Source organism: Pelobates fuscus, chromosome 3, assembly GCF_036172605.1.
Source record: "Pelobates fuscus isolate aPelFus1 chromosome 3, aPelFus1.pri, whole genome shotgun sequence".
Classification (NCBI taxonomy): Eukaryota; Metazoa; Chordata; class Amphibia; order Anura; family Pelobatidae; genus Pelobates; species Pelobates fuscus.
The window spans coordinates 99,697,509-99,717,890 of NC_086319.1; the positions used below are offsets into that span (position 1 = coordinate 99,697,509).

Sequence of the window (20,382 nt, forward strand, 5' to 3'; positions counted from 1 at the left end):
AATTTCGTGTATGCAATGGTTTCAGGAAAAATTATTTGGACCAACCAAAATAGAAGGAAGAAGCGCCTCTTAGTGTGCTGCAAAGTATATACATATTATGTACATATTTTGCAGTACATTGAGAGGTGCATATTTTTATCCATTTATTCACAGATTACCGTATTTATCGGCGTATAACACGCACTTTTTTTCCCTAAAAATAGGGGGGAAATCGTGGGTGCGTGTTATACGCCGATATCCCATAATTACTTACCTGTCTTGAAGCGCGGGCCGGTGTTCAGCGCGCACCGCGGTACTGGAACTTCAATTTCAGGTTCCGGTTTCCGGCGGGACTGAAAGGAAGTGTGCACACTATTGTGTGCACACTTCCTTTCAGTCCCGCCGGTACTGGAACTTCAATTTCAGGTTCCGGTTTCCGGTGGGACTGAAAGGAAGTGTGCACACTTGTGCACACTTCCTTTCAGTCCCGCCGGAAACCGGAACCTGAAATTGAAGCTCCTGTACCGCGGTGCGCGCTGTGAAGCCGGCCCACGCTTGAAGACAGGTAAGTAATTATGGGACAAGGGAAAGTACACTAGGGGACACTATGGGAGGGGGGGAGAATGCTATGGGTGGGGAGGGGAGGGGGGGAGAATACTATGGGAGGGGAGGGGAGGGGGGAGAATACTAGGGGAGGGGAGGGGGAGAATACTATGGGAGGGGAGGGGGGGGAGAATACTATGGGAGGGGAGAGAATACTATGGGAGGGGAGGGGGGAGAATACTATGGGAGGGGAGAATACTATGGGAGGGGAGGGGGGGAGAATACTATGGGGGGGAGAATACTATGGGGGGGGGGGAGAATACTATGGGAGGGGGGGAGAATACTATGGGAGGGGGGGAGAATACTATGGAAAGGGGGGACGACACTATGGGATGAGGGGGGGGGGATACTATGGGAGGGGGGGAAATTTCCTGGAATTTCCTTCTAAAAATGAGGTGCGTGTTATACGCCGGTGCGTGTTATACGCCGATAAATACGGTAATTTACACATCAATACATTTACATGTGTATATGTAAATGTTAGCCTATGGGAGATGCCCCTGAGAACAATACTTCTGCCAAAAAAGAAGTGAAGCATATTCGGGGAATGGCTCACTTAATGTGCCAAAATAACCTAATTTAAGCATTTTTTAGGATTGTTTTATAATGTTACAAATCACTCAATAGCTTAGAATTTGTCTGTCGAAGCAAGAGAAAAATCCCTGTAAATGCACACTGTTAGCTGAAAACTTAATATAACTTAGTAGGCGTCTTTCATCACAATCATAGTAAACTTAAAATAAGTACACATTTTAATTAGTAAACATTTTAATGTTATAATTTGCAATAAGAATCGTTAATGCACTTTTTCTGCAGGGAAAACACAAAACCAATAATACATATATAACATAAGTCATATCATGGACAACATAATTTAAGACAAAACATAAATTGCACATTACAAATTTGCATGGGTACCTTCTAGAACACAACATTGATTTCATTTCAGTATTGTCCACATTATAATACAACTTCCAAATCCACATAATTAAAGCTAAAGTTATAGTTTGACAATGATCAGCGTAATTGTATAGTTGTATATTGTAATTCTTTTACAGAAAGTTTGGAATTGTAAGCACTTGTCCTTAAGGCATGTTGAACATTTTAACCCCTTTACTCAAAAGGGATGCATAAACATTTTTATCATAATTTTAAGAAAATTTAGTCCATAAAGCCTTCACACCCTCATTTATATTACAAGAATGATTACCAGTTTGTAGAGGAACAAATTTCATTGCCAGAAGCCATTGGCCACTCATTTAATGACTGCAAGTATGCTGAAAATATAAATACCCCACTCCTTTCAAACAGTAAAGAAATTTTCTGTGGGTTATATCATTCCTTCAGTCATAAAGGCTTTCCCATTTCACTGTTAGCATTACATTTGTATCTCAAAATTGATAAAGATAGCTTTTTAAATACATATATTTTAGAAATACATGATTTAACTGTGTTTACTGTTTGTGGGAAATGCAGACATTATTTTTCCATTTTGTTTCAGTAAGCTCTACATTTGGCCCAAAGTGAACATATTTGCGGCCCGCATGCCCTGGGGCCGCTTTCAGCTGTTGCTGCGACCAGCAATACAGGAAAAATATTTCCTGATTCTTGCTCTCCCGGCCACAAGAGGGCAGAGTGGCTGTGTGTCTGCTCACAGTGCCAGAGGAGCGTCTGGCCTTCTTAAGCAGGGCTAGAGCTGAACCTGGAGGGACAGCAACTTGTAAGGTAGGAGAAGAGGAGGCTTGGGGGAAGGGGGCAGTGTATTCATTTGAGGGAGGGGGCACTGTATCAAATTGAGGTAGGGAGGGGCCAGTGTATTAATCTGAGGGAGTGAGGGGGCACTGTATTAATTTGGGGGAGGGGGCAGTGTATTAATTTGAGGGAGGGCAGTGTATGAATTTGAAGAAGGGGGCACTGTATTGATTTGAGAGTAGGAGGGGGCCCTATTAATTTAGGGGAGGGAGGGGGTCAGTGTATTCATTTGAGGAAGGGAGGGGGCCAGTGTGTTAAATTGGGTGGAGTGCAGTGCAGAGTGATGGTGATGGTGGTGGTGGAGGTGGGGGGGGGCAGTGTATTAATTTAAGAGAGGGAAGGGGTAATGTATTAATCTGGGGGAGGGAGGGGGCCTTTGTATTAAATTGGGGAGTGGTGGCAGTGTATTAATGGGAGGGAGGGTGCAGTGTATTAATTTGGGGAAGTCAGGGGGGCATTGTATTAAACTGGGGAAGGCACGGCAGTTATTTGAGGGAGGGGGCAGTGTATTAGAGTGCTGGGGGCAGTGTGTGTTTAATTGGGGGAGGGAGGGCAGTGTATTAAAGTAGAGTAGTGGGAGTGGGGACAGTCTATTCAATTAGAGTGGAGGGACAGTGTATTAGATTAAGGGGCAATGTATTAGATTGGGTGCAGGGGCAGTGTACGGTGGAGTGGATAAGTGGAGGGAGGAGGGGCAGTGTGTTGGATTTGGGGGCAATGTATTAGAGTGGAAAGAGGGGCAGTGTGTTAGATTGGGTCTGCATGGAGACGCTGATTGGCCACGCAGCTTTTTGTCACACATGCACAATAGCCTCCCAATGCTTTCCTAAGGGAAAGCATTGGATTGTCTGAGATCATCATGTTTGATGATCTCAGCCAAAGTGAAGAACACACTCATAGAACTTAAAAATAAACAAGATAAAATCATTTGTTTTTTACAGCTGTGCAACAGCATACATTCACCATTTCAATCCCATTACCAAATATTTCTTAATATGTCAAGTTAGTTGGACTGAAATGTTGTTTATATGCAAATGCATTTCTTAAAATAAATTTGCTCTTTTGTTTATTTTGAAGACCTACAAGCGCGAGGACGTCCAGTGTCAGTTAGGCAACTTTTTTTATACTGTACTTTTCTAAATAAACCTAAGTTTCTACGGAAACTGACGTTTTTGTTTTTTTTGCGGCACACATAAACAAAAACCTTGTTTATTTGGCCCATCTTAGCCTTTGAGTTTGACATGTTTGGATTACATGTAAATGTGCAAGCTATACATACCTTGTGTTTCAAAGAAATGTTATGCTAATATTTTTTTAAAACAAGAATCGCTTGGTAGTGAAGTGGTATATTAAGAGGACAAGATTACACTTAATTTTTACTTATTTGTAACAAATATCAGATGTAGAATGACTCCAGACCTGCTCTTATCACTTTTTGACGGTAACAGTTTGTTCCTTTATAACGTTGCTCTTTTTTTTTTTTTTTTATGTATTAGATCAGTTTTATTATAGCTTACTTTTTAGTAGCAGTTGATTTTCTAAGGCCTGTGGTTTTGTTAGCAGCTATTTTTATTGCTATTGCTTTATTTTATATAAAACTCTGCTTTGACTAACATCTGAAATGCAAGGGGATAAAAATAATTTATATTTTGAAATCTCAGGAGGATAAATAACTATTGCTAAAATGAATAAAAGTAGACTTGAACAACAGGCAATCATTGCAAATACCATTCACTTTATTACTTAGATACAAATACTATGACTTATCTCGGGCGTGAATGCATCTATAAAAGCACGGATATATTTACGTAAAGAAAATATATTATTGCAAATTTATAAAACATACTATGAAAGTGATATTTAGCTCTTTTTTTCTATTAAAAGTAAGCATGTTCATGTCTAAATTTTGATAAGACTTGTGTGACCTTTCTAAAGAGAGCCAAAGCTCACAGTCTTACATAGCGCCATTTTCCATCTACAACTTTGGCTAAATCATGTTTAATTAATTATTTCACTTGGCTTCAGACCATTAAGTCCTAAACAGCAATGGCCACATTAATATTTGATTAAAGTATTGAAGATTATAAGGACTGTAGATTATTGTTTTTTCCATCTTCATCTTCTTCTTTGGTTTGGTCCAATGTTACTTGTTTTTGATTTTCATTGACATCCTGTTTACTTCTGGATAAAATAAAAATAAAAATTATTGTATAGGTAAACATCTAAATTAAAATTAAAGGAATACATCCAAGTGTTAAAAGGCGCATATTTATAAGAAGTTAAAAAGATCGAAGTCTACATTTAATCCATTAGGGACAAAGGTTTTTAAAAGGTAGACCCAATACATTTCTTTTTGACCTATGATTTTTTTTAAATCACCACCTCTCCAAGGGATTTAGCATTTTTGGATACCTATACATTTTAGATATTTAGGGTTCTTATCGTGGATTAAAAAGTATTTGGACACTGAGTGGTTAGGGTTTCCTTTGATAATATTTCGACAGTGTTCCGCTAGTCTTGTTTTTAAGCACCTGGTGGTCATCCCAACGTACTGGTGGCCACACAGGCACTCAAGTAGGTATATAACATTCTTAGCATTACAGCAAATAAGATCTTTAATGGGGTATGGTTTTTTTTGTGATATTGGATGTGAAATGTGTAGTTTTGGATCTGATATTGTGGTCTGTTGTTTTGCAGACAATACATCTACTGCATTTGAAAATCCTTTAGATTGGGATAAAAAGGATGAGGATTGATTAATGGTAGATTTTTTTTTTTTTTTTTTTTTAATTCTTTATTTTTGTTTGTGCATGAAATAACAATAGAGCCTGCAGCGCCACAACAGCGTCTGCTAGCGTTTTGTCAGCATTTCAACATGTGGCAGTTTAAACAGCACAATATTTTAGTTTTAAACATGAGAGTAACAAGACAGGAAAATAACGTTTCAATACATATAACAAAGTGGTGTGTACTGTATGGTATGTGTGGCCATGTGACTATTTGGTAGCGTTTTTAGTGCCTGTGTGGTAGGTTGCTATAATCAATGAAAGAGTTGGTGCGTCCTAGGGAGATTCATGTTGTGAGGACTGTCTAGCCGTGTATGATACGTCTAAATGCGCTGAGGTGTCTAGCTTCGAGGCGCATAGTCTCGCATGATTCCGTCGTCTGAGGGCGTACGTGTCATATTTGTGACTTTTATCATGTCTGACCATGAGAGCTGATGTCAATGTCAAACGGTAATTAGCGGCTGCCTTATAAGCGGCAGTAGGTTCAAGAGGGGTGCCTAAGTGTCTCCATTGCGTGAGGATGGTGGCAGTGCTACGGCTGAGTGGCGCTTAAAACATATAATACATCAAAATACAAATGAAATACAAGTAATAAATAACCTGTTTAGCGCTTTCAGTGCCTATGTGGTTATATAAAATAATATTAACAAGCGTAGACCGCAGATGATTAACAGGTACAGTATTTGCTAGGCAATGCATGTTTCCTGGCTAACTAGGCTGATAGTTAAGGTTACGTGCAGGTAACATTCTGTTCACTGTTTATGTGATGCATGCTTTAAGTATTTGCACTAATGACTTGTTTAAGCAATAGTAGTAGCAGGATCAGCGTTGTAGGCAGATAAGCTAGTGTAAACAGTAGTGTCTTGAAAGGCTTAACAGGGCCTTTGTGTGGAACTGTCAGTGTGTAAGATTTAAACATGTAATAAGGGAGTAAACAATCATACAGCTTTAGTCTGGTAAGCTTTGCGTTGTGTGGGTGTACTGCGTTTGCCTAGCAGTGTGATTGCCCCCCCAAAAAAAAGTGATTTTAAGACGGTTTGTATAGGCGCTTCTGTTTGCTGCTCTCAGGAATGGACGGCTGCTTAGGACTCATAATATAATCAGCTAGCAAGGTATTAACATGTATAACATAAATAGCATAATATAAGATACCACTGGAGTTAAGTTTGAACAGAAATTATAACATTACAGTTTAAGGGTTAATGTTGGCATGGTAGCATCGTAGGTGAGAGACATGCATTTGTTATCAGAGTCCAGGTATTTAGCTGTAGTGGTGATTGGTGTCATACCAGGCTAAGTATACCCTTGTGCGGCAATATGATAAGTGCTTCAGCCTATGCCCAAACTCGGTAAGTCCCAGTTGCTGCCATGAATAGTCCCACCTTTGTTGCCCCTGGGCATGGTGTCACTGCGTCGGGAGGCAGCTCCGGTAGAGCCCTGTGAGAGATGCAGCGGTACAGTCACCGGTTTTGTAGCGTCGGCTGTAAAGCGTGGAAACATGTGACACTGAGTGCCGTGATTTCGGCCGGGTGAGAGGGTCAGTGGATGTGATGGAAGTCGCCTGTGCGAGTCAGCAGTCTGGGGCAGAGTCGGTGGGCCTGCTCTGAGGGTGCCCTGAGGTGTGCGCCATCGCTTGTTCGCCGGTTGTGCAGTGTGGGCAGCGGGCAGTTGCGTCATTCTGTGCCGGCTGCTGAGGCTCTGGTATGATGGGGTCTTGTTAGGTGTCGCTTGCGTAGTGTCCTCATTTTGGTGCTGCTGCTTGTGGGAGCTCGCGCCCGTGAGACTTGGTACCTTTTTCCGCCTTGAGGACCGCTGGAACCTGCGCTGCCGGACGGCTGCCTTGGAGGCTCGTGGGGGGTGCCTGTAATGGCTGCGTAGTGTCGCTGGCCGGATCCAGGCAGCCACCCATTTTTCAGCTTGGCGGTAAGTTGCTCCTCTGCTGTGCAGAATGTCCCAGAAACTTTTGCAGGTCCGGTCGAACGTCCCCTGGGGCGGCGTGAAAGGCTTGCTGTGGGTGCTCTGTTCATGGGGTTTGTGCTGGGCGGCCATTTTGGTCTGGCTTTGGAGGTCCTTTGTCCCTGTGTGCCGCGTGGTTAGGGTGTCCGCTCTCCTTTTCGGTCGGCTCGACCAGCGGGGACCGGGATAACCCCCACCGGTCCGGGGGGGGGGGGGAGGGAGGTAGGCTGTAGGTAAATCGCTTAAGGGTCTTGGCGCCAAGGAGAGCTGCCGTCTCCTTCTAGCTCCAGTCCCAGTAGGCCGCATTTGAAGCTTTGCACTCCTGTCTCTGATGGGTCTCGGGGTGGCGTCCGATTAATGGTAGATTTAGTGTAATTTTTTGTTAAAATGGATCTAAAACTAGGGGCACCTCTAAAAACTACATTGGGATTTTCTGGAATAAATTCTTTAAGAATGTAATCTTGTTTTAAAATGTGCCAGTGTTTTTTAATGACTTTTTCACATTGTAACTGTTCTTATTGAAATTAAAAATAATTGGCATAAAAGAGGAATCTGTGTCATTTATTTTTGTATTCTAAGAGATCTAATCTGTTTCTTTCTTTGACTGCTTTGAGGGATCTATCAAGATTATCTGGGGAATAGTTTTTATCAATGAATTTTTCTTTGAGAGTATGGGCTTGTTCAATAAAATCTTCGTTATGAGAGCAGTTTCTACGTAAACGCAAGAATTGACTTTTGGGTATACCCACTAGCCATGGTTTGTGGTGACAACTTGAGTTAGTCTGGGGTTTAGTTTAGACTCAGGCCACAAGGGGGAGATTCTGTTTCATCCACATCTCCCCGTCTAATAGAGGCTCTGAACACTATCCCTAGATCAGGTGTAGGCAACCTTTTAGCAGCACTGTGCCGATATAGGATTGTGATGTCCCGTAGCGTGCCAGTCCTATTTTTTAAAATTACGGTGTGTATGCTGCTAGATTCTGCTTGTGTTATTTATACTGCAGTTACTTCGGATTGTTGTATTTGTATGTATATGAGCTATTATATTGTATATATTCATGAGTAGTTTGTGGTATTGTGTATGATACATATGAATGTGGGCTGTGTATGGGGGCTGCTTGTGGAATTGTGTGTGGATGGATATGTCACATTGTGTGTTTGGCAGTGTGTGTATGTGAGGGTCTGTTTGGGGTATTGTGTGTGTGTGTGTGTGGATGGATATGTCACATTGTGTGTTTGGTAGTGTGTGTATGTGAGGGGCTGTTTGGGGTATTGTGTGTGTGTGTGTGTGTGTGGATGGATATGTCACATTGTGTGTTTGGCAGTGTGTATATGTGGGGCTGTTTGGGGTATTGTGTGTGTGTGTGTGTGTGTGGATGGATATGTCACATTGTGTGTTTGGTAGTGTGTGTATGTGAGGGGCTGTTTGGGGTATTGTGTGTGTGTGTGTGTGTGTGGATGGATATGTCACATTGTGTGTTTGGCAGTGTGTATATGTGGGGCTGTTTGGGGTATTGTGTGTGTGTGTGTGTGTGTGGATGGATATGTCACATTGTGTGTTTGGCAGTGTGTATATGTGGGGCTGTTTGGGGTATTGTGTGTGTGTGTGTGTGTGTGGATGGATATGTCACATTGTGTGTTTGGTAGTGTGTATATGTGGGGCTGTTTGGGGTATTGTGTGTGTGTGTGTGGATGGATATGTCACATTGTGTGTTTGGTAGTGTGTGTATGTGAGGGGCTGTTTGGGGTATTGTGTGTGTGTGTGGATGGATATGTCACATTGTGTGTTTGGCAGTGTGTATATGTGGGGCTGTTTGGGGTATTGTGTGTGTGTGTGTGTGTGTGGATGGATATGTCACATTGTGTGTTTGGTAGTGTGTATATGTGGGGCTGTTTGGGGTATTGTGTGTGTGTGTGTGTGTGTGGATGGATGTCACATTGTGTGTTTGGTAGTGTGTGTATGTGTGGGTGCTGTTTGGGGTATTGCATGTGAGAGGCTGCATGTGGGGTTGTGTGCATTTATGTGGATTGTTAGCGGGTTACGTTTGTGCGGATTGTATGTATGTTTGCTTGTGGGCTGTTCGTATTATTTGTATGAGGGGAGGGTTATTGTGCATTTCTGTGTAAATCTAGCAGTGTGGGTGGCTTCCCTGGGTTCCAGTGGGGACCAGGCTGGCCAGGTACAGGTCAAGTACAGGAGCTGCTACAGCAGCTGCAGGCTGCTCTACTTCAGTGTGGATTCCCATTCACAAGTGCTGGGAGAAAGTGATCTGAGATCACTTACTCTATGTGCTGCAATACATAAATTGAGGATTGTCCTTCACCACCTTTTCGTATTAGCAGATATCTGAAGTTTCACTGGGACTCCTGATAAGCCAGAGCCTGTTTGGCTGTAGCAGCCTTGAGTGCCGTGCAAAGACACCTCGAGTGCCGTGCATGACACTAGTGCCGTAGGTTGCCTACCCCTGCCCTAGATACATGCAGGATTTTCAAGCTACATTTAAGTACCTATTACTCAACTTCCTACGAATATCTATTTACCCTACTATCTGCGCTCCCTGGCAGCTATACTGTCTACCTGCTCTACGTCTATATCACTTCATATGTCTGTTATTCTATCCTCTTAAGGAGCAACTAACTCCATATTTCAATATATTTGAGACTAACCAGGTAGACTTTATTTAAGACCCAGACTTAGTGTGTTTAGGACTTTTTCACTTTTTCATTTTGTAGCACGTTTTTTGGTTATTTATTACAGATTTTTAATATTTCTCCATCAAAGATTTATTATTTTTTATCGACATCGCTCTATCGCATTAGTTGTCTTTATGTTTTTAGTGTAAACACACTGAATATCCATTAGGCCACCCAAACAGCCCAGCCTCTCTCTTACACTACATTCCCCATAATGCATCACAACCGTCATTAAAGATGGCGGCAGATCACATGATTATTATTATCAATTTTAAACACCAAAAAGCTTCATTTTTACATATTAATCTAACCTTGGTATCTACCAACTCATACCTAATAAATAAAGTAAGTTTTTTTAAGTAAATATAAAATTAAAATTATGATGATGTAATTTTGACGCCAATTTTAAAATTGTCAAACCTTAATTTCTCTTTGAAAATCCTTGTATGCCAGGTTACTATTTCTATCTCAACTTGAAAAAGCCCCTGAGGTGAAACACGTTGTGGTTACTTCATATGCTGTTTTATACTTGTAAGAATATTTTGGGTTATACTATGCTTTACAGATTTTATTTTTCATTCCTGGCACCTGATTTTTTACCTCCAGTGATTTTTTACCTCCAGTGAGTACTACTCTCTAGATATCCTTGGTGGGGATTATATCAACCACGCCCTATCCATAGAGTAGTTTGCCTGCTCTGGTAAATGTGAGTACGTTCTTTATTTATTATTAAACTCCTGGTATTTTATACCGTGAGCACTATTGTTGTTTCTGTTTTATATTTTATGGTCCTTATACCATAAAGACACTACCCTCACGTATCCTTGCAAGTGGGGATTGTACCACTGTATGCCATTCATACTGGAGCAAGTTACAGCTCCATAAAACGTGATTAGGACTATATCGTATTCCTTTTAGTTGTTCCCTGTCAGAACATACTACCCTATTATTCATTTTCTGTTATTTCATACAGATTCAACTGCTGAACTTACCCTGGTACTCCCACTGAGGAATTACGCAGACACTTTGTGGACAAACACTTTTGGCAAGTGTATTTTCACACTATAAATTTGGACTTTCGGGGGCGGGGCCTGACCGCCATGCTGACCGGTCGCACGCGGGAGAGGTTCCTGCTACAGGAGGCCCCTTTTGGCTGGAAATCGCAAATTATAACTGTCATCTACGCCTGAAAATACAGCAGAGTGCACAGGCAGGTTGATCGGGAGTTTTGGGGTCCCTGAGGACAGCACAAAGCTTTGGAGCCTGCGGCCCACTCGGGAAAGGAGAAGGGTGGACGGCCGCCGCCCTGCTCACATGCCTAGCTGCCACACAACAACCCTGTCACACGCCCCCTTGGACTGGCGGGGGTCATCCCGGTCCCCACTGGAAAGATCCGACACCTACAGCACCAACCCTAAAGAGTTTAACATGATTAAGGATTCCTGCGCTCTGACAACAAGATGGCTGCCGGGCAAGCTGCAATGGACGCGGCTGCACTAACTACCTGCAAGCTGCTTCAACGGTGATGTGATCTGCTGGCCACAGCTCGATGCCCGGACTGGACTGTCACACCAGCGAGCAGAATAAAGGAGCCGGCAGCCTGAATCTCCACTCCAAGCCATGCGAGGACATCGCTCCCAGCATGGTCTTGGACCTTCAGTGCTTGCCCCTCAGGAAACCAGCGCACGCAGGCCCATGCGGTGTCAAAGGCTAGTGGAGTGGGTCCCTCCTGACTCACCAACCTGCCGGGACTCTACCAGCACTACAATCAGCCGGGTAGGTGACGGAGAGCACAGCTACAATACCGGGAGAGCCGTCCGGCATACCTTCGGCAGCTGTAACATTGCACAGCCTGTGCGGGCTTGCAGTGGTCTGCCTCTTGAAGAACCAGTGGACTCTTCCTGTTTCCCGCTTTTGTTTATGCATTCACTTACATTTAATTTGCTTTTAAATTGTATCTAAGTAGGCATAGATAGCATATCTTCACACAAGTAAACTGACCTGCTGGGTATTAACCTTAACCCTAATTTCTGTGACAAGCTCACAGGCAACTTAATTAATGCCCTGGGTATAGCTGCTTTATATGTGACCTTTAAGTAGCCGGTTTCCGAACCTACTCTAGGGAACTGAGGCTAGCTATTAGACATTAGTACACAGAAACTCATCTGTCCACTAGCAAGTACCTTAGCATAACAACTAGATCACAGACAGACAGCTCCCCCCTCCCTATACTCAAACTCCAAGAACATAACTGTGCCTAGTTAAGACTTACCATCAGCTGGGTATTACAGTCTCTCCCTCTTAGCTTAATAGCACCTACACTGTACACATCGTGGAAACACAGATTAATCTATTCAGACCAATAGCCTTTAAGAATTACTAGCACTATCATCAGGTTGTACAGAGTGGATGTGTTATCATAGATGTATCAATGGCAGTTAGAGATGCATGTTCTAGCAAAAATATAAATGTACATCTCGTTAGTTAAACAGTTAAACGAATGATCTAAGTGACTACGCCTGCTCAAACTATAAAATTGTGCTTGGAATCCGTGTGCCCCGCATGTACAGTGAGGAAATAGCCTGAGGACTGTTTTTGGGGCACCTCACGCATGCCTGTATTATTTTCATGCACTGCAAAAAAAAAAAGTAAAAAAACAAACAAAAAACTTGGACTTTCAAATATTTAACTTTTTTGCTCCTCTTGGGACTGCAGTATATATGTGTGCTATATTATAGCTTCCTAAGTTTTTCTATGTATTCATTATTCTATATTGTATATTTTACTAAATTGTGGCTCTACACCTAGCTTTCTCCTTTTTTGTATAGCATTGAATAACTACACTTAAAGGAACACTATAGGGTCAGGAATACAAACATGTATTCCCATCCCTATAGTGTTAAAAACACTATTTATGTTTCTGGCCCCCCTTGTTCCCCTTAAATAGGATAAAAACTCACCTTTATTCCAGTGCCGCGTGGATCCGCAGACACTGGCCCAGCCGGCACTGGCCCCGCCCCATGATCCACCTCCTTGGGTGGGATCATCAGAATACACACACTGCCCCACAAACACTGTCCCCATACACACACTACACACACTTTCCCCTTACACACTGTCCCCATACACACACTGCCCCACATACACACACTATCCTACAAACACTGTCCCCATACACACACTGCACACCCATACACACACTGCCCCACAAACACTGTCCCCATACACACACTGCCCCCCATACACACACTGCCCCCCATACACACACTGCCCCCCATACACACACTGCCCCACAAACACTGTCTCCATACACACACTGACCCATAAACACTGCCCCATACACACACTGTCCCACAAACACTGTCCCCATACACACTGCCCCACAAACACTGTCCCCATACACACACTGCCCCACAAACACTGTCCCCATACACACACTACACACACTGCCCCACAAACACTGCCCCCATACACACAATGCCCCACAAACACTGTCTCCATACACACACTGCCCCACAAACACTGTCCCCATACACACACTGTCCCCATACACACACTGCCCCACACACACACACACTGCCCCACACACACACACACTGCCCCACACACACACTGCACACCCATACACACACTGTCCCCATACACACACTGCCCCACAAACACTGTCCCCATACACACACTGTCCCCATACACACACTGCCCCCATACACACACTGCCCCCATACACACACTGCCCCCATACACACACTGCCCCCATACACACACTGCCCCACAAACACTGTCCCCATACACACTGCCCCACAAACACTGCCACCATACACACACTGCCCCACACACACTGCTGCCCCCAAGCACACATTGCCCCACACACACACGACCCCCCCATACACACACTGCCCCCATACACACAGTGCCCCCATACGCACATTGCCCCACACATACATACAGTGCCCCCTATACATACAGCACTCCTCATACACACACTGCCCCCATACACACACTGCCCCACATACACACAGTGCCCTACACACACTGCTGCCCCCCATGCACACATTGCCACACACACACATGACCCCCCCATACACACACTGCCCCCCATACACACAGTGCCCCCCCATACGCACATTGCCCCACACATACATACAGTGCCCCCCTATACATACAGCACTCCTCATACACACACTGCCCCACACAGACATACAGTGCCCCCCATACACACACTGCCACCCTCACACACACACAATGCCCCACACATACACTGCCCCCTAACATACACACTGCAACCCTGACATACACTGCCGCCCTTACGCACTCACACACACACTTCACCGCTCACACACACACTGTCCTTTCACACACACACACTGCACCTTTCACACACGCTTCAACCTCAAACACACACCACTTCTCCTATGCCCTATATCCCAGCAGACCCCAGGTAAGTTGTCAAACTGTTCTTAAACGGTATGACTACTTACTCTGGGGTGGGATCCTGGCACTACTGGCACCGTAACTACTACACTGAGCTGTAGTGGTTATTGTGCCAGGATTAATTATTTAAATAATCTACAAGTGCCCCTCCCGAGATCAGGCTCTGGATCCGCCACTGATCTAACCTTATCTAAATGCAAAAACCTACTAACATGAGATGTGATATTTGATGACTAAAATTCAAGCGTTTGAAGCTAAACAACATTTAAGGAAAACATATTTAACCCTCCCGAAGGAGAAAAATAAAAACTATAAACAAAATATACAGTTGCAAGAAAAAGTATGTGAACCCTTTGGAATGATATGGATTTCTGCACAAATTGGTCATAAAATGTGATCTGATCATCATCTAAGTCACAACAATAGACAATCACAGTCTGCTTAACCCCTTAAGACCGGAGGGCGTACTATTACGTCCTTTTAAAAGCGGCTCTAAACGCCGCCGGACGGAATAGTACGCCCTCCGGTTTTTAGTAACTTACCCGGTCGCTGGCGGTCCCACGCCGGCGATCGCGGTTCGGGGGACTCCCAGGGAGCCCCCCGCGGCACGTCCGCCCTCCAGGAGCCCTCCCGGCCATGTGAGAGTGAGGTCCTTGCGAGGACCTCACAATCACATGGCCGGTATAGCTGCCTGCTGCATTGCCAGCAGGGGGACCAACTGTAATGACAGTTGGTCCCCCTGCTGGCTGAAAATAAAATAAAAATGTTTTAAAACAGTGTAAAAATAAATAAATTATATACTTAGATCATATATATATATATTATATATATATGATCTAAGTATATATATACACATATACACACATACACATACACCGTCTAGGTGTATTTTAATATTAATATATATATAATTATATATATATATTAATATCAAATTACACGTAGACTGATACTGATTAAATATATATATAATTATTGTTATATATATATTTATAAATAATATAAAAAAAATTAATATGTAAATACGTAAAAAAATAAAATAAAAAAATAATTAAAAATAAAATATTAAAAAATATATAGATGTGTTTTATTTCGTTCTAACTGTATTCTGATATTAATATATATATATTTATATCAAAATACACTTATAACGAAATAATATATATATCTATATACATAAATATATACGTATATATCACTATATATATACCTATATATAAATAAAAATATAAAAAAAAAAATATATATATATATACGTATATATACACATATGTATATATATATACATATATTAATTCTACACATATATTTATGTAATAATTTTACATAATTAGGTATCCTAATTAATTACAATTAGCGGGACCTGCCTGACCACCCATGCCGAAAGTATAGGGAATTTAATTTGCTAGCACTATATTTAACCCTATAACTTTCCAAGACACCATAAAACCTGTACATGGGGGGTACTGTTTTACTCGGGAGACTTCGCTGAACACAAATATTAGTGTTTCAAAACAGTAAAATGTATTACAACCATGATATCGCCAGTAAAAGTGACGTTTTTTGCATTTTTCACGCACAAACAGCACTTACAGGGACGATATTATTGCTGCAATACTTTTTACTGTTTTGAAACACAAATATTTGTGTTCAGCGAAGTCTCCTGAGTACAACAGTACCCCTCATGTACAGGTTTTATGGTGTTTTCAAAAATTACAGCGTCAAATATAAGGCTTGTGTTTAATTTTTTTTTTTAAATTTTTTTTTTTAAAATTCGCCAGATTGCTTACGTTGCCTTTATGACCCTATGGTAGCCCAAGAATGAAAATTACCCCTATGATGGCATACCATTTGCAATAGTAGACAACCAAAGGTATTGCAAATGGGGTATGTCCAGTCTTTTTTAGTAGCCACTTAGTCACAAACACTGGCCAAAATTGGCGTTTTTTGCATTTTTCACACACAAACAAATACAAACGCTAACTTTGGCCAGTGTTTGTGACCAAATGGCTACTAAAAAAGACTGGACATCGCTTATTTGCAATACCTTGGGTCGTCTACTATTGCAAATGGTATGCCATTATGGGTGTAAATTTATTTCCTGGGCTACTATACAGTCTCAAAGGCAACGTAACCAATCTGGCGAATTTCAATTTCAAATGTAACACGCTATATTTGACCCTGTAACTTCCCAAAACACCATAAAACCTGTACATAGGGGGTACTGTTTTACACGTGAGACTTTGCTGAATACAAATATGTGTATTTTATTGCAGTAAAAGCAAACAGTATTATGACATTGACAGTTAAAATGTCATGTAGAACGAAAAAAATAAAAAAAAATCTTATTTTCTCCCATTTTTTTCATATTAAATTATGTTTCATAGCTAAATATTTGATATTAAATGAAAGCCCTGTTTCCCCTGAATAAAATGATATATAATAAGGGGGGGTGCATTTAATATGAAAGAGGTGAATTACGGTTGGACAGACATATAGCGCAAATGCCAGGTTTTGTTTACGTTTTGTTTCGTTCACAACTTGTACATTTGGCTGCGGTGTTAAGGGGTTAAACTAATAACACACAAAGAATGAAATGTTGCCATGTTTTTATTGAACACACCATGTAAACATTCACTGTGCAGGTGGAAAAAGTATGTAAACCCTTGGATTTAATAACTGGTTGAACCTCCTTTGGCAGCAATAACTTCAACCAAATGTTTCCTGTAGTTGCAGATCAGACGTGCACAACGGTCAGAAGTAATTCTGACAGGGCTCCGCGGGAAGCGGTGAGGGGAGGCTGCAATCCTCTTGCAGCACTCACCCTCGGTCCGTCGCGCCCGCGGTCCCCCCTCCTCTTACCGGTCGGCGAGCGGCGTCCTCTCCTCTTGACACGCCGCTCGCGTCCTCTCCTCCTCCTCCCCCCAGCGGCAGCATGTGTAACGCTGCACGCTGGGAGCCGGCACCCATATCAGTACGCCGGGGTCACTCACGTGACCCGGCGTTAAAGCGACAGTGCAACAATCACAGTGGGGGGGTACAGATACCCCCCACGTGTGTTTGTTAATTCTGATTGGAAGTTATCCAATCAGAATTAAGGCAAGGATATTCATACTTACCTTTCCTGTCTCTCAGTGCCCTGTTGTGGTCTTTGCTTTAGAGTATTGATACTGAACGTGTGCTTTCTGGTTACGTACTCCCTGACTTGTTATACAGACTTTGTGACTTTCTCCTACCCTTTGACCTCGGCTTGTTTCTCGTTATTCTGTTTTCTGGTTCCCCTTACTCGGCTTGTCTCCTGACTATTCTGTGTGTGCTTAGCCCGGCCACTCTAAGGTCCGGTACTGCACACTTTCTGTGTGTGTGTCTGTGTGTGTGTTAGCGTGTTGGGTTCCCCGAATCGTGACAATTCTTGACCATTCCTCTTTACAGAACTGTTTCAGTTCAGCAATATTCTTGGGATGTCTGGTGTGAATTGCTTTCTTGAGGTCATGCCACAGCATCTCAATCGGGTTGAGGTCAGGACTCTGACTGGGCCACTTCAGAAGGCGTATTTTCTTCTGTTTAAGCCATTCTGTTGTTGATTTACTTCTATGCTTTGGGTCATTGTCCTGTTGCAACACCCATCTTCTGTTGAGCTTCAGCTGGTAGACAGATGGCCTTAAGTTCTCCTGCAAAATGTCTTGATAAACTTGGGAATTCATTTTTCTTTCGATGATAGCAATCCGTCCAGGCCCTGACGCAGCAAAGCAGCGCCAAACCATGATGCCCCCACCACCTTACTTCATAGTTGGGATGAGGTTTTGATGTTGGTGTGCTGTGCTTCTTTTTCACCACACATAGTGTTGTGTGTTTCTTCCAAACAACTCAACTTTGATTTCATCTGTCCACAGAATATTTTGCCAGTACTGCTGTGGAACATCCAGGTGCTCTTGTGCAAACTGTAAACGTGCAGCAATGTTTTGTTTGGACAGCAGTGGCTTCCTCTGTGGTATCCTCCCATGAAATCCATTCTTGTTTAGTGTTTTACGTATTGTAGATTCGCTAACAGGGATGTGAGCATTTGCCAGTGACTTTTGTAAGTCTTTAGCTGACACTCTAGGATTCTTCTTCACCCCATTGAGAAGTCTGCGCTGTGCTCTTGCAGTCATCTTTACAGGACGGCCACTCCTAAGGAGAGTAGCAGCAGTGCTGAACTTTCTCCATTTATAGACAATTTGTCTTACCGTGGACTGATGAACAGCAAGGCTTTTGGAGATACTTTTATAACCCTTTCCAGCTTTATGCAAGTCAACAATTCTTAATCGTAGGTCTTCTGAGAGCTCTTTTGTGCAAGGCATCATTCACATCAGGCAATGCTTCTTGTGAAAAGCAAACCCAGAACTGGTGTGTGTTTTTATAGGGCAGGGCAGCTGTAACCAACACCTCCAATCTCATCTCATTGATTGGACTCCAGTTGGCTGACATCTCACTCCAATTAGCTCTTGGAGATGTCATTAGTCTAGGGGTTCACATACTTTTTCCACCTGCACTGTGAATGTTTACACGGTGTGTTCAATAAAAACATCGCAACATTTCATGTGTTGTGTGTTATTAGTTTAAGCAGACTTTGATTGTCTATTGTTGTGACTTAGATGATGATCAGATCACATTTTATGACCAATTTGTGCAGAAATCCATATCATTCCAAAGGGTTCACATACTTTTTCTTGCAACTGTACATGTATTAAAAAGCCCGTGCTGGCTGAATTGAAGGTGGGATACCAGTTTGACAGGAGAAATTATTATATGTCATTCCTGGGAATTAATTTGACCAAGAACCTGTCAAAGATGCATTTTGTTTTAACTTGGCCAAACTATGGCCTGAACTTAAGGCTGAAATGGAAAGATGGGCAGGACTTAAAATATATTGGGTACGAAGGAGAACATTGATCAAAATGACTACTGTCCCTAAGATTTTACACTGTATAAGAACTTTCTATGGTGGCACTTTGTGAAGTTTCTGGACTTTTGGGAGGAAATTACGTATCTAATCAAAAATAATTGATCTGTCTATATTTAAATTTCCACCATATTTAAAACTGTTTAAGAAAATCCCCAACACAACTAGCAAAATAGATAGAATTTTGATAAGTGACATTCTTGTTGCAACAACATCAGTTATACCCTGCTATTAGAAATCACAGTCTGCTCCATTTATAAAGGAAGTTCTACTGTAAGTATTAAACAGCAAAAAGTGACGTTGAGGCAACCTTCCAATCACTCTGCTTTATTAAGATTTCTGTGGAACAACTGGGAAAAGTAAAGAAGAAATATCACATATGATTAATTCCACACACCTTAGTGATTACACGTAAGGTAACTGTTGTACTAATTTTTACTTATAAATAGTTATACTCTGTATCATATTTTACTTATGTAAACATATGACATTTGCATTTTGATATGCAAAGATGTATATCCCTTCCCCTCATTATCATTGTTTGAATTGTTATAATCTTGTTTTGAAATTGGTTTATGTTTTTTTCTGAAAAATGTGTTAATAAAAATAATCTGAAATCTGTATTTTAATATATAAATTTTGAATAGAACTGCCATCCATTGTATTTCTTGGTTATGCTGTAAAGCAAAGAACTGCATGACTCTACAATATGTTTAAAATGCAGAAAACATAACCTCATCATACTTACCTCTCTCTATTGAAAACAATGAAATCCCTCTCCACTGATTCCAGATGTTTCTGCAAGTTGCCATTCTTCAATAACCAGCATGTTGGGGGAAGAAAGACGCAGATGCAAAAAAAGAAGAGAAAATATTTTAGTAAGGTAAGTGTCAACCCATAAGAAAACCTGTTTGACTACTTACCACGGTACGGCACCAGGGCAGTCCTACCAACATAAACACTACAGCTGGCTGTAGTAGTTATGGTTTTCAGAGTATAGCTAATTGCTATAATTGGAGAATTGCGGAATTAGATAATTGTAGAATTAGAAGATGTGTGCCACACATTCTGCACGTCTATAAAATTAATCTTGCATAATGCATAGATTGTTTTGTTTTTCAATTCTGCAAGTATGTCTCCCCAAAAAGTTAAGCTGGCACACTTGACAATGTGAATGCCAATTGATTTGTTCATATTGAACACTTATAATTTAATTAATGTTTTAGTTACCGTATAAGA

General features: G+C 41.9%; 1 protein-coding gene across 1 annotated transcript in view; it reads right to left on the minus strand.

The window, feature by feature from the left end:
* Window positions 1-3,346: 3,346 nt before the first annotated feature.
* The window catches only part of STK32A (serine/threonine kinase 32A), a 231,321-nt gene continuing 214,285 nt past the window's right edge, over window positions 3,347-20,382 (minus strand). The window contains exons 12-13 of the mRNA XM_063447376.1: window positions 19,892-19,956; window positions 3,347-4,515 (exon numbers count right to left, since the gene is read on the minus strand). Coding sequence (XP_063303446.1) covers window positions 4,416-4,515; window positions 19,892-19,956 — 165 coding nt within the window. The 3' untranslated portion in view covers window positions 3,347-4,415. The remainder of the gene's footprint in view (window positions 4,516-19,891; window positions 19,957-20,382) is intronic.